Source organism: Agelaius phoeniceus, chromosome 10 (assembly GCF_051311805.1).
Source record: "Agelaius phoeniceus isolate bAgePho1 chromosome 10, bAgePho1.hap1, whole genome shotgun sequence".
In the NCBI taxonomy this organism is placed as follows: Eukaryota; Metazoa; Chordata; class Aves; order Passeriformes; family Icteridae; genus Agelaius; species Agelaius phoeniceus.
Window position 1 is genome coordinate 9,938,420 of NC_135274.1, and position 14,708 is coordinate 9,953,127.

At 43.2% G+C, this 14,708-nt stretch overlaps 1 protein-coding gene across 2 annotated transcripts in view; it reads right to left on the bottom strand.

Moving 5' to 3' along the window:
• PAX3 (paired box 3) overlaps positions 1–14,708 on the bottom strand; it is a 75,564-nt gene that overhangs the window by 19,182 nt on the left and 41,674 nt on the right. For both annotated transcript variants that reach the window (XM_054639307.2, XM_054639306.2), the window contains exon 5: positions 5,464–5,669. In XM_054639307.2, the coding sequence (XP_054495282.1) occupies positions 5,464–5,669 (206 nt within the window). The remainder of the gene's footprint in view (positions 1–5,463; positions 5,670–14,708) is intronic.

Genomic DNA, 14,708 nt, shown 5'->3' on the forward strand with positions numbered 1-14,708 from the left:
TTTTTTTTGCACTAGGGTGAGTTTCCATCCTGGCTCACCAGGGTATCAATGCTATGAGCTGCAGGGAGAGCACTGCCAGGGAGCAGCTATGGGATGAAGAAAGAGTAGAAACAGAATTGCTTTTTAGCACATAGTTGAAAAATCAGCTTGACTGTGACATCTGCACACCCCCAGCCTCACAGGGATATGGTCCACTGCATACAGATGCACACCATGTTCCCTCACAGCATCCCAAAGCCTGCTGAGAGCAGCCTGCCATGGCCACCAGAGGGAATGTCACAAAGCTGAGGGTTCCCTCCCTGCTGAAGCCTGCTCTTTATGGGCATGGACAGTGATGCTGTTCAGGATACTACCAGTTATCACTGTGCTAGAAACCAGAGTTCTTTGTAAACATACAGGAGGGAGGGAGAAGAGAATAAAAGGGAAAAATATACCAAACAAACCCCAAAACAAAACAAAGAAAACCCCACCAAAAAAAATCCAAAAACAAAGAAAGTCAAAATGAAACCCAGCACACGACACACAAAATAAAACAAAAAAAAAACAACACAGACTAAAAGTCACTAGCCTGTGCCAAAGGGAATAGGGACTTGCAACCACCTCCCAGTGTGATCCAACATACTCCAATCTCTTAGGTTTCTTTGAGAAAACTTTGACTCAGTCCTACAAAAATACTTCTAAAACTCTGCAGCGGAATAGTTCTAAAAATTATTGAGTAATAAGCAAATTGAGCTGTGTATTTATAAGTTAAAGTGACACTAATTAGAGCCCTTAGGCAGCAGGGACCAGAAAGAGACAATCAAAATCACATCCCTCTTTTCCTTTATATTTAAAAATGTCCTCTTGGGCCCACATATGAATGCAGTTGGTTAATTTACCCATAAGAATTTCCCCTTTACAGGGGAAGGGGGACCTGCAATTACAGGGTTATCTACTGCAATGATACACACAGCATTTTCTTTCTTTAGCCTTTTTATGATGCAAGAGATTCAGTCACAAGAAAATGCATCAGAAATCCTCCATAAAACCACATCAGGAATAACTAAAGATCTGATGAAAGTGAGTCTTGAGTGTTCTTGAATCCATCCTGCATTCCTTTGCCCCATCTTCCCATAGGACTGGGCAGTTCAGTATATGCTCAAACTATTTCAGAGGTTTGAGCAAATGAAGACTTCTTTGGCACAGATTCCCCCTCCCCAGTGATTTCTCAGAGAGTGCTTTTCACTGTTTTCTACTGAGAAAACACTACTAAAGCTGAGAAATTGGACTTCAGAGCCTTTAAACTTTACTACTAGCTCAAGAGTCATAACTTCTCTCACCTTTCCCCTTACTCCTCTCCAAACTCTTTCCCTTCCTGCACCACAGTGAAGCAAAGAAAATAATATCCAAGCACAACACTTAAAATACATTTTTTAATAATTCTTCTTCTAGCTACTCAAGACATCTGAGCTCTTGGGACTTATTTGTTGAGGTTATAATAAAGTTTTTACAATAGCTAACAAGCTGATTACAAGCTTGACATGGGAACATTCAATTCCATGCTAGTAGCCTGGAGAGATGTGCCTAAATTTTCAGACATGCTCTGCTGATAAACAACTTTTTTTTTTTTAATGCCTTCAAGCAAATCAGTTTAAAACTGGGATTTGGCTGAGAAGAAACTCTTCAGGGTGGGAAATAGTCATGATTCAGAATTCTTCCTGACTTGCCCTTCTTTTTCACCATTATTCATGGATGAAAAAGAATCCAAACAAATTTTTCCTATTTCATTTTGGAATTAAACAGGGGGTCCGTGTGCCAGCTGCTTCTCACAGCAGGGCCTCCTGCCCCAAGGATCCATACAGCTGGGGCACTCCTTAACATGGTCCAATACACAAGTCCCATGCCCTACATTTCTGGCAATTTGGGATGCCTGCCATCAACACACAGCCCCAAAAGATTTGCCTGCCTGGCCAGCCCCTGTTGGCCAAGGCAGGTTCCTGGCCAGCCACAGGACAAACCTGAACCTTATTTAAAAATCCTTTGCCAAAAGATTGACGTCAACACTCCCCACCATCGATCTGAAACAGGCCCAAGCCGCTGCCAAAGCTTGCCCAGTTCATCTAAAAACAAGTCTGCTGTGGGAATCAAAGGTGGCCAGAAAAGATACGACCCACTTCATTCCTGATGCCATAACTCCACAGCTCAGAAAGACCCTTTGATGAACACTGAAGATAAATTCACTTTTCAAAGTTGCCTTCAGATTGTCAGTAAAAACAGGCCACAGACCTTAAGGGCCTGCAAAGCAAGATAATGATGGTTTTAATGAGGTTTTAAACTGGACAGGTAAAGTACTGCAATTTTTGCTCGAAAAAGGCAAATCTTTAACTTCACATTCCCAGAGTATCAGGTTTTTTTATTATTATTTTTAAAGGAAAGGTCCTCCTTTGGAACTGTGCTTATCTTTCTGAATTTTATCTGATAATCTCACAAGACCAAAGAATTCTCCTCTTCCTTCTGCATCTAATGTGCAGTGAAGAGCAAATGCCTTTGGAAGAGGCAGCAGAAGAGGTTTTCCTGGCTTATATCACATCTAGGTTCAAACACTGGGGGAAAAGACTCAATGGTTCTTGAGTGGAAAGGTGCTGCAGGAGGAATTGCAGGGAGCCTTTTAACTCGTTATTACACCCAGTGTTGAAATATTTGCCATGATTACAGTTACACATCTCGTGACTCTTACAATGTGGAGTTTGTTGGAACACTTCTTTCCCCAAAAGCCTTTCCTGTTCCCATGATTAGGTACACAAATAACATTCACAGTGTAAAGTCTGTTTTCAGTTGCTTGTTGCTCTCAAAAAATTCCCCTTAGGGGCTGACATGTTCTACTCTTGATCCCAGACCAGAGGCAAGTTTTTTCCTCCACCTCCAAGCAACCAGGTTAGAAACACGCATTTGGTTACCCTTCAGCAGTGGGAAAGTGAGGAAAACCACAGTTCAGTGGTGTAAGACTCTTCCTTTCACGAGAGTAATAGACAGCCTCAGGGAACAGAAGGAAAGGGGAAGCACAGGGTGGCAGAGTAGAGAAAACAAAACATGAGATGCAAGTACTACACAGAGGAATTGAGGGAATAGCAAGGTTGATCCAGTTGTTATCAACTAAATAACTGCCTAGGCAATATAAAACTACTGTACAGAATTGGACCTTACAGCTCCAAAAGAAATAAATAAATAAATTTCTGGGCTTAGTTGGATTCAGGCTGCAAGAGCCAGCTCTTTTAGATAATGCTTTATTGGGAAGCAGTCAAAGAGACCTTTGTGTATATATCCATATAAAATTTGGTATCTCTGATCTCTATCATAATGTTACCAAAAAAGAAGTGTGACTAAGAAAGCCTGAATGCTACTTCAGTATGGCTATCCAGCCCTCTCAGCCTCAAGTCTCTTAGGGTTATTTTCTTTTCACAGGTCGTCTTTTATTTCATGCCCATAATACATGGCTATTTTAAGGGGCTATAGAGAGGTGCTGAATGCTGATAAGGCAAATCCTGTATCCCTTAATCCACTGCTAAATCATTCTGCCAGCCTTCAAGTGTACCAGACAGATGGAGTGCACTAGGAAACTGCCCACAGGCTGGTTACTTCAACCCCAGCTCATCTTTAATCCAGAAAGGTTTTGTTCTGGTATTTTAATCATTGATTGACTGGGAACTCTCTTCCATGCTGGGTTAGGTAAAATATCCATGTCAGAGGTACTGGGGAATTCGTGAGGCTGTAGATCATACGAGTGGTGTGAGACAGGATGCGTCTCGAGGGAACCAAGGAAGCCATGAGGAATGCAAAAAGTCACAGGGTTAAAGCCACATTAAGACAGCTGTTATGTTAATGAGAGTTCTGCTTTTCTTCTAGCTGTGGGTCATTGATTTAGAAAAACATGAACAAGGTCTTTCTCATTTTATCGTATTTTTCCACTGAAGCTAACATAGACCAAAACATCATCTCCAAGATCCCATTCGTCTTGCTAACAACACTTGTGAAGCAAGTTATCTATGTAATGTTTGTGTGCAAATGATTCCTGGGGCTTGATTTGGTCTTACCTGGCCCACGTCTATCTATGGAGCTGTTTTGCAAGCATTTCACTTAGTAAACATGTTAAGAAAAGAGTCATGCACAACTGAGTTTGCCTTCCAGACAAATTCATCCACCCATCTGATTTTCTCCCACAGTCATAATAAACACTTACAAGAAATGTGGCGTGAAGTTTTCTGCAAAAACGTTTAGCAGGTAAAAAGTCTGAGCCTTTCAAGACAGACACTCAATAATACAGCCATGCTGCAATAGGTGTGATTGTCTTCAAAAGTCAGAGAGGTGTTTTGTATTGCTTATTTCAGTTTGCACAGTCTGAATGCCTCAGGCTGCGTTTTAAAGGTCAAACCGTAATAAGAGTTTTACCAAAGAAACCAAATTCACCTGTATCCTTGGTCAGACCACAAGTCACCATTCATTTCTCTTCCTTTGTTAGATCACATGCTCCAACATCTTGCTTGTCACCCAACCACACATTGGCTTGGTAACACTTGCAATTCAGACTGATTTAAAAGGGGCATACTTTTCCCAGCAATTTGTAGATGTCAAGTGGTGAAAGAGCAGCAGAAGATTCTGCCTGCAGTATTAAACTTTTCACAGCATGTGTTTCTTGGATATTAAACAGGAGAAGTCCTAATCAAAACTTGAACTCTGAGGTGCAGTTTATTCCAGGATAATTTGGCAGCTATTTTCCTAGGTTTAGACAGCTAAAAATCCAGGCTCATGCTTTTTAAAAAAAAATTAAATCAACTCCATGTTACTGCTCTGGTACATTAGCTTGCTTTAGCAACCCAGATATATATGAGGCTGTGAAGACTTAGAAGTTATTTGAGACCGTATTTTCTTTTGAATTAAACTGAGAGTGGGGATAAAAGAGATATTACAGAACTTATACCAAGTCAACTTCTAACCAAAATCTAACCTAAAAGTGAACAATAGATTCTGCACCAGCCACCTTCCTCACTTGCATGGCTCTGTAGACACATTTTCCTTTAAAAACGTTTTTCTCTCCTCTTTTAATGTCTGGAAGACCCAGACAACAACAGATGAAATCAGTTAGGTAACTATAAACTGGCCCAACAGCTGAGCTGTTGTATGCAGAGTGCTGTCAAGTGCATAAAGCAAACAAGTGGGGATATCAGACTTCTTCTTTTTCAAAGATTCTGTACTATGTTCATGGTAAGTATGGAACAATTAATGGGAAGACACAAAATTTTTTTCAAAGCAGTTCTCTTAAACAGTTAAAAAAATGTCCATGTACAGATGTAAAAACTCTACAGCTGTAAACAATGTTGTTTCACATTTTCCTTCCACTCCAGAGCAGGATCGTGTAGGAATATAAAAGGACTCACATGCTAACAGAAAAAGAAACTCCTTTCATTAGGCAGCTTGTATTATACATACCTGGACACGAGCCTCTGTGAGCTTGGCTCTTTGTGCAAGTTCTTCCCTGGTGTAAATGTCAGGGTAGTGTGTCCTCTCAAAAGCTCTTTCCAGCTCTTCCAGTTGTTCTGCTGTGAAGGTTGTCCTGCTGCGACGCTGCTTTCTTTTTAAAGGCAAATCTGGTTCAGAATCAATGTCAGAGCCTTCATCAGACTGAGGTGCTGATGCTCAAAAAAGAAACAAAAAAAGCGGCAAAATTAGCTTTAGTTAAGGAAAGAAAGAACAACAAAATATTGACTCAGTCAATGACATCCTTTCATATGGAGGCTGTCTTGGACCAAAGGCCCCTCACAAAGCCTGAGTGAGAACTTGAGAAAAGTCAGCAAGAAACAAACCACATACAGCATGACCATGACCCAGGAAGGGGCTACCAATTCTTGCAAGCAGCAGTTTATAGAGAAATCAATATGGAAACTCCTTCTGGACTTCACAGACATGCAGATAGGGAGGTCATAGACAGGGCCAGACAGATCCCAGCAGCCCTACTTATTTCCCCTGGCCATCAAATGAACTCCAGCCACAGTTGAACTCAGAGCTATAACTGTGAAGGCAGCAGAACCTCTTCCAGTACCCAGCCACACTCACTCTCTCCAGTAAATGGTAATGAACCAAAAAAGTAGACTTTCAAAGCCAGTCTTCACTTGCACCAGCTGCTGTCCAGGCAACCAGCATTCCTTCTTGCCTGAGTCTTCAGGGGAAACCACCTAAAGAGGGCAGACACTCCCCAGTGATGCTGAAACTGCTTGTTCAATGGAAATACAAGCATTGCTGCTACTACTTCAGCAATGCCAAAGAAATTATTGATATAGACATTGATTTAATATAATCCTTTTAATGTAATTGATTTGGAAACAAACTGTTTCTCAAGCTCCAGCTAAAACCCCCACCAGGTTCATTTCTAGCTATCTTACATTTCCAATTTCACTCAATCTGTTTGAGCTAATAAATACAGCTAATCTGTTTACTTAGAGCATGAGAAACACAAAGTGCTTTTTCAGACAATTCAGCTGAAAAGTTTATTAATTTCTGCACACCAAAAAGAAAAAAAAAAAAAGAACAATTACTGCTAGACCAGTGGCTCTTTTGTGAAATGTGTCTTCATTTTCCACACTTCATCAGTGTCTTGAGCCCAGTAAACACAGACATAAGGAAAAACTCCTGTGGATCTCAGCATCAATATACAGAACAAACATCAGCTCCCAGATGTTGCAGTGTGTTTTGTTAAGTTATTAGGTTGGTTTGTTCCAATCCCCTTCTGTCTGAAAATGGTTCTGCCCCAGTTCTCCCTTCCCGCCTTTGGAGCTGTCTGTCTCCCTGGCTCCACCCCAGCCAACAATGGATCCCCTAAACTCCGCCCTGGTTTCCCTGGAAACCCTTGGATCTTTTCTTCTGACCCCTCCCCGGTGCCCCGCCAATCACTCTCACTGCCCGCCCTTACTGCTAGAATGTTCCAGCAGGGGAGTTCGATGGTTGGCTGAGGAACCGGGGCCCCTCCCCAGGATGTTTCCCGTTGGTGCTGCCCACGTGTCAATCCCTTGGACCCCACTCCCCACTGCACCCCCATTGGCCCAATGCCTGGCACCTCCCTTGTTCTCCCTACCCCTTAAAACTTGCTGTCACTCCCTCCCCTCATCTTCTCCTGTCGGTCACTCCGGGGTTCATTAAAGCCCCGATTAAGCCGCAGTTGGAGTCCGCCGTCTTCTTTCCGCTGGTTGCAGCCTTTACCAGACTCTGTCCTGCACAAGGTGTGCCTGCAGCCGCAAGCTGGGCACTGCCTCAGGCGCTGTCCCGAAGGCAGCTCTCGGGAGAAGGGCCCCTCGTGCTGCTGGCAGTGCTGGAGCCAGCCGGACGCTGACAATTGAGTCGCACTGCTGCACCCAGAGTCTCTTATTTGCAGTGAAGGTTTGTCCCAAGACTGGACAAAGAGATTCTCATTCTTGAGAACATTTTTCTCTAGAACAAAGGAGAATCAGCACAAACATCCTATGCTAAACAGTTCAAGTCCAGTCCTCACTAAACAGGCGATCTGGAGCATCCCAGAATTAATATTATACATTGTCTGAATTAGTGACAAATCCCAAATCTTCTCAGCTAGACACCTGCATTCCTCAGCAACTGCCATGTCACAAACCCTGAAGGATGGCTCCACACTGTCATCCGGCAGCAAAAAGAAACATAGGCTTTTTTAAGTATAGTTCCCCTTTGTCCCTCTGAGATACAACTCAGCCACCTTAAGCAGAACAGCTCTTACTGCCCAGCTGGGCTGGGGGAGAGCACACCAGCCACACCACCAGGGTCACGCTGGCTACCACTGCACTCTACCCTCACCTGGTGGGGTGAGATCTGAAACAGAGCTCAGAAATGTCCCTTTTGGAGACAACTTCTCTGACAAAAGCTGCCTTTAATTGTGTACAATGAGTTAAAAGAAAAGGAAGTTGTCAGGAAGATGTCAGGAGCACTTTCAATGCACTTACAGACTCCACATGTATGAGTAAAACCTCTTCACACATCTGTGTATATGTCTATAAAAAGCCAGCTTAAACTGTGCAATTTAAAGGGGATATTTACTGCTGAATTCCTGAAGGGAGCTCCCTCACCAGCTGAGTGGGAAGTATCAGGAGACACACCATTATCTTTTAAAAAATGTTTTATAAAGACTTAGCAAAATCTGGATGTGTTTCCCTGTGCTCTTATTCCTTTCTGCAACAGAATGTAGAACTAAAACCCTGAGTTCATTTCATTTTCATTGTATTCATTTTATATTTCATTAGGCAGTATATGAAAGGCACAAAGGTAAACCAATTTCAAAAAATAACTATAGTATCTAAGAGTCCAGAACAATATGTGTAATCAAGGGCAAAGATTTAAAGAGAAAACAGTAAAATTAAAGTAGGGATAAAATGTATATCACATCAAACTACTTTCATATCTATCTGCTTTCATTGGCATTACTTTTTGCCAGGCCTGGCTGCTATGTGCAGCTTTATTGAAAACATTGGCTTCTTTTGTCTTATTTGCCCTGTAATATGAAAGTCGGGCAAAAGTAATCTCAAAAGATAGCTACATGTCTATACTACAAACTGCACTGTTCTTATTTCTTACAAAGTATTCTTAAATATCACTATCATCAAGGAAGCCTTTATTCTTATTTTTTCCTATTAAAATATGATTATGAGACTTTTGTACAGTGAGAAGGGTCAGAGTACTAGCTGAACACAAAAATTGGACACACCTCAGCCTTTAGACAAGCAATATATATATGTTTAATACACACAGTGCATTGCCCTCTCTCTAAGCAGAATCTCACTAACAGTTCTACTGACTTCCATGATAAACAAAGATATTATTCAGCACTGGCAAAGCTGGGGAGATTTTAGCTGAGTTATTTCTACATCCATCACCTCCACAAACACAAAACATGCCTATCACTAACCTTTACATGTGTCCTACTGATCCTAATTTTCCAATCCCTCAAGTCATAAATAGAAGGAGACTCACTGCCATGGGAGATTGCCTTGCTGGGCCCCTTGGGATCACCAGAGCCCCTCTCACTATACAGCTCAAAATTGGAGAGACAGCCAACAGCACTACCAGTTGCTGAGTCACAAAGAGTAATTAAAAAAGGAACTACAGAATTAAAGAGAAATTATTTGTCCCTTAACTGCTCATGACCTATCTGGTGGCCTAAGGAAATGCTGCATGCTGATTATCACCACGAATGCACAACCCCACTGCCCAATGTCACAGGCATTTGGTCACCTGGAGTTCTGCAACCATCCCTTTTCCAAACACTGTAAATAGACACATGGGGCAAAAACCCAACAACAAAATGACACACAAGGGGTCATTCTGTGGGCTGTTCTTCCTCCCAGCAAGACATTTCATTTGAATAATTAAATAACAATAACATGACAACCATTTAAAGCCCATGCATTAGGGCTGCAACAGAGTGCACCTGACAGAGGCAGGCAGAGGGGTTATCATGGACAGGTTATCATCCTGCGACCCAGGGAAGCAGAACCTCTCTCACAGCTCTTCACACCCTGTAACATTTTTTAATACCATATTACACAGTCTCTTCCTCCTAGTGTAACAGCCAGAATGAATTATGTCTAGCCAGGGATCTCACTAAAATAAGGCAAATGAAAAAAAATTAAAAATAGCAAAGGCCAGGGAGGGGTTTGGTAGCAGTTTATTAGCTAGCTACCCTCCACACATCCATCTTCTCAGTTCTTTATTTAAGCAAGATTAATTTCACAGAGTCTCCCCCTTGTGCCAACTGCAGCTCTGGAGCTCCCTGGCATGTTCTCTCTGCCAGCCCTGGGGCGTTCATTCTGCCACCCTGGGGCTCCCTGGGGTTGTTCTCTCTGCCACCCTGGGGCTCACTGGGGTGCTGTCTCTGCCACCCTGGGGCTCACTGGGGTTGTTCTCTCTGCCACCCTGGGGCTCACTGGGGTTGTTCTCTCTGCCACCCTGGGGCTCACTGGGCTGCTGTCTCTGCCACCCTGGGGCTCACTGGGCTGCTGTCTCTGCCACCCTGGGGCTCCCTGGGGTGCTGTCTCTGCCACCCTGGGGCTCACCATGGCAGCGGTGACTGCCGGCGCCCGTCTGATCCCCGCAGCCATCCCGGCCGAGGCGAGGCGAGGCGAGTGACCTCCTCATGTTTGCTCGGGTGCAGGCAAGGGGAGTGCAACGGGGCCGCCACCCCCACACAAACCCACAGCAAATGACAAATGACACTTTCTCTTTGTGATCTTTGGGATTTTTGTTGACTTATTTGGAGGCTTTTGTTGGGTCCTAAGAAATGGCCTGTGGCTGAGGCCTATTGGGCCGATTTCCACGCTCCATCTGTGGTATCCATCAGCGGGGCCTTTGCCCGCATTCAGGGCTCTGACACCTGCCTGGCAGGATGCGGGAGGCACAAAGGCGGCTGCCGCGGAGGCGGGGGCGCTGGGCCGGGGGGCTGGGGAGGGCAGCCGGGTGAAGGGGATGCACAGCAGGGGTTAATCCAGCTCCCCCTCCCCAAAGCTCCGCACCTGGAGGCGTCCCTCCAACCCTGCCTCCTCCGGCAGAGGTGAGGGGCTCAAACAGCCCTGCTCACGCTGAGGGGGAATTAAGGAGGAAAGGGAGGGAGAGCAGCAGAACTGCCCCAGGATGGGGGTGTCACAGGCACCCGAGGAGCTCCCCAAACACACGTCTGCTGCTGGCTCCCCACCATGGAGCAGTAAGGCATTCCTGCCTGCATCCTTGTTCGTGTTGGGGTAGGCTTCAGCAGCTGGCTTTTAACAGTCGACAAGATAGAAACACACCAAGCATCCTTTTCTTCCCCAAAATAAAGTCCACAGAAAGATAAAATGGCATCCCTATCCCTCTCTCTCCTTCTCTCTCAGCAGTCCTGTTTAGGGGCAGGCTCTTATACCCATACAAAATATAATGAAGACTCTGGAGCACCTCTCCCTCCCAGCACATCAGCTCTTCGTTTTTCTCTGTTTGCCTGGGGAAACATGACGCCAGGCTCCCCCCTCTCCTCCTCCTCCTCCCAAAACCTCACTGTCACAGCAAGGAGCCATTAAAAAGAAAATACGCCCTGCCAGGTCTGTGCTAATCAAACCAGGACAAATAAACTCTGACACTCAACAACTCCCCGAGTGCCTGCAGCCCAGGGAGGAGACTACAGATTAGTTATGAATATGGCAGGCAGCAGGGGACGAGCTCAGGGGTCCCGAGTCACCCCACAGCCACCTGTGAGCTCTTTAGACACGACTGAAGCTGTGTTTACCTAAGATAAAACATGCTTCAAGGAACAGGAGAGCACCCCTAAAGTTTAGGTTCTCCCCCCAAAGCACTTTTGGGCAAGGTTACTGATACTCAGAGCTGCAATTTTACCCAATTCAACGTTTATTTTCTGTGCTTCAACATCCATGGGGTAAGAGGACAGAAGGGAGATTTGGACACCCTAAGTTTCACCCTATTAAGTCACAGCCCAAAACTTGTTATCAACTGGACTCCTTTCCTTTGAAAGGAAAAATGAAATCAGATTTCAAGAAACAAAGAATGAAACAAGAAGCCACAAAAGATTTCTCAGATGGGTTTATGATAAAACATGCTAATGCTGCTACATGCTTCTTTTTTCCTATTAAAAGTGAAAATTTAGGAATCAGCAAATATATAAAGAAATTCTCAGCCTTGCTAGAAAGCAGCAGAGTACCTAATACAATGGGAAATACCCACAAGTAGTAGAATTGCTTTTAACCAGTTCTACTGGCATTTTGACTATGATATATCAAAGAAGGAGAAATGAAACCAAAAAGAAAGCCTCTGTTCTAGACAGGAATATCACTCATCTAACAGGGATTAAGTCACACTTCAATTACTCCTTTGAAAACCGCTGCTATTTGTAAAGGGCATACTTACAAAAAAAATTGTAAATGACTTTAACTCCACAGGCACTTTAAAAAAAGTCTGCAGTGAGAGAATGAGAGAAATGTTGAGAAAATATGTTGCTACTTAAGTAAACTCGTTAATAAGAGCAATTAATCCGTTGCTGGAATTGGAAAAGATCAAGCCCATATCCTGTGAGCTCTAAGCTGAAAAGTCAGCACAGAAAGGAAACAACCACCACAGCAGTGATAAAAGTGATCTTCTCAAGAAAAATTGATGGTATTTTTATTTTGTTTGGGCTGCTTCACATAGAGAAATGTGCTTTGTACGGCAAAGTGAAAAGGAAAACAGTAGCTGCAGTAAAAGGAAAAGGCCAACAGTGACTTTTATTTACAATTACCAAGAGACAGGCTATTATTGACCATATGTGCCACAATCGCCCTCCTTATCATGGGTTGGCCATCATGTCCACTGGGAGCTGTTAATGAACTGGGTAATTGAGCTGCTGACATGTGTTACCAAAACAAAACAATAGGAAGAAGAGACAAATGAACATTTTATTTGCCAATCAGAGTAGGTTCCGCTTTTCAGAGAACTGTGCCTAAGTAAGTGGCTGAATACATAAAACAGTGCATTGAAGGCAAGCAGATGCATGCACAATAATGGTTAACTGACAGCCTATGGCCCATCTGTGCTTAACATTTTGTTAAAGAAATTACTTGACTTGCTAAAGAGACAAATCATACAGCTGCCCCAAGTGCTGCATTATAAGAGATAAATCATTAGCTAAACTGTTTCATGCTTAAAATGACAATGCATATTAACAGTTATGCAGGGACATTTTGTCAGCACAGCTTGATGCAGTTATAAGTGACAAAAAATGTGACAGCTCATAGCTATTCAATGATTTCAACTTAGAAGAGAATGACAACACTGTGAAAACAATTTCACCGCATAAACAATAGACAATTCACAGGCTCTTCTTTTTTAAAAATATATTAAATTTTTTTTGCAATGATGAAATAATATGGAAAAGAAAAAAATGCACAGCGTCTAACTGTTCTGCACCATTAATCTGCTAGCATGTACTTCATTCAAAATCACAGAGCATCAAAAAGGAACACATTCCATTTTAAATATCAAAGACTGCATCGCCAGCACTAAGAATAAATGGCTAATTCTCAACTGTGCATGAAAGGATAAAGAATTTCTAGAGTGAAAGGAAGGGAAAAGGAAACTGCAAATACAACTACAAAAATCTCTTCTTATTCCCCCACCTCCTTTGCCAAAAAGAGATTTGCTTTGTTGATACAAGTAACGCTAAAGTACTTACCAGCTTTGCATGTGGGTCTGATCCCAACTTTCACTGCTGTAAATTTACACTGGGGGATTACTATTATTATTGCTATTATTGTCATTATTATAATTATTCTTATCATTATTTATTTACATTATTATTATCAATTCTTATTACTTACATTGAAAACTAAATATAAAGGAACTGCAGTTAGCACTTAGATCCTGGGTCCCGGGACTACACACACACGTATTTAGAAAAAAAAAGTCAAATAAATAAAGTGATTTGGTAAAAGTCATGTAGCCTGTGGGAGGTTTCCCTGTGGTTTCAGAAGTTGGTATTTATGTAAGGGTTAGCTCGGGTTTAATGACTAAATAAAATTTAAGTTGCTACAGTTTTCCCCACAAAGCCAAGACTTCCCCGCTGACTGCGCGGAGTTTCCATTCACTCGCCTGCAAAGGCTGCTCTGCTGTTTGTAGTGGTACACGAGCAAAGCCGGAGCCGGGCAAGCTTCGCCCCTTGCAGTCCGTGTGTCCCCGCTTTGCCGGCGGACCCGGGCAGGGCGCAGCGAGCGGGAGCCGGCGCTGCCGTGACCCGGCCGCGCTCCGAGCGCACCCCGCACCGGCCCGGCCGCGCTCCGAGCGCACCCCGCACCGGCCCGGCCGCGCTCCGAGCGGCTCCGCGATAGCGGCCAGACCGGGCAAAAGCGCCGCTCGTTGTTTCTCTCCGGGAGCTCACGAGTGCCCACGTCTGGGGGCTTTTCCAGCCCCTTCCCACAGGGAGCACCCCTCGTAACGCTGAGAACTGTATTTAAGTGTTGCGGCATGTTGTCTGTTCACTTACGAATACTAGGACATTTCAAGGAAAAACTTCCGGAGGATTAAAGAATTCTGCCTCCTAAATTAAAAAAAAAAAAAAAAATAGGGAAACCAAATAACCTCATTTGGATTTGTGTTTCTCCCAAGAAACTTGAAGAATTTTAGGTGATATTTTAATATAAGACAGGGAGACTTAGAAGGAAAGTAAGATCTCCCTCGCAGAAATCCCAGAACATATTAAGAAAGGATTGGTGTCATGTCTTCAAGCCAGTATCAGCTGATGGAAGAGCTAATTGATAACCAATTAAGACTGAAAGCATTGAGTGTATCCTGGGAGATGGAATTTGTCAGTTGAGAAATTAAATAAAGCAAATGAAGGAGTCTCTGGATAAATAATGAGACTGTATTAGTGAGTTAAAGCACTGCAAATAATTGAGTTGTCAGCAATCTCTCAATTGTCTAAGGCAATGTGGATTTTTCAGAAGAAAAAAAAAATCTATAAATTATATTTGCCTCAATCCTTTGCAACAACACCATGCAAAAAGAACTCTTAAAGTTATATGAGTTGATCAAACTACTGATCACACCAAGATAGAAAAGGCTTACAAGCATTTTTCAACATCAGCTCTGTCTCTCTTCACTGATTCCACTTGTAGTAGTGCTAAAAGATTTTTGAAGAAAACAAAAACTGTACAGATGGCTAAAGTAAA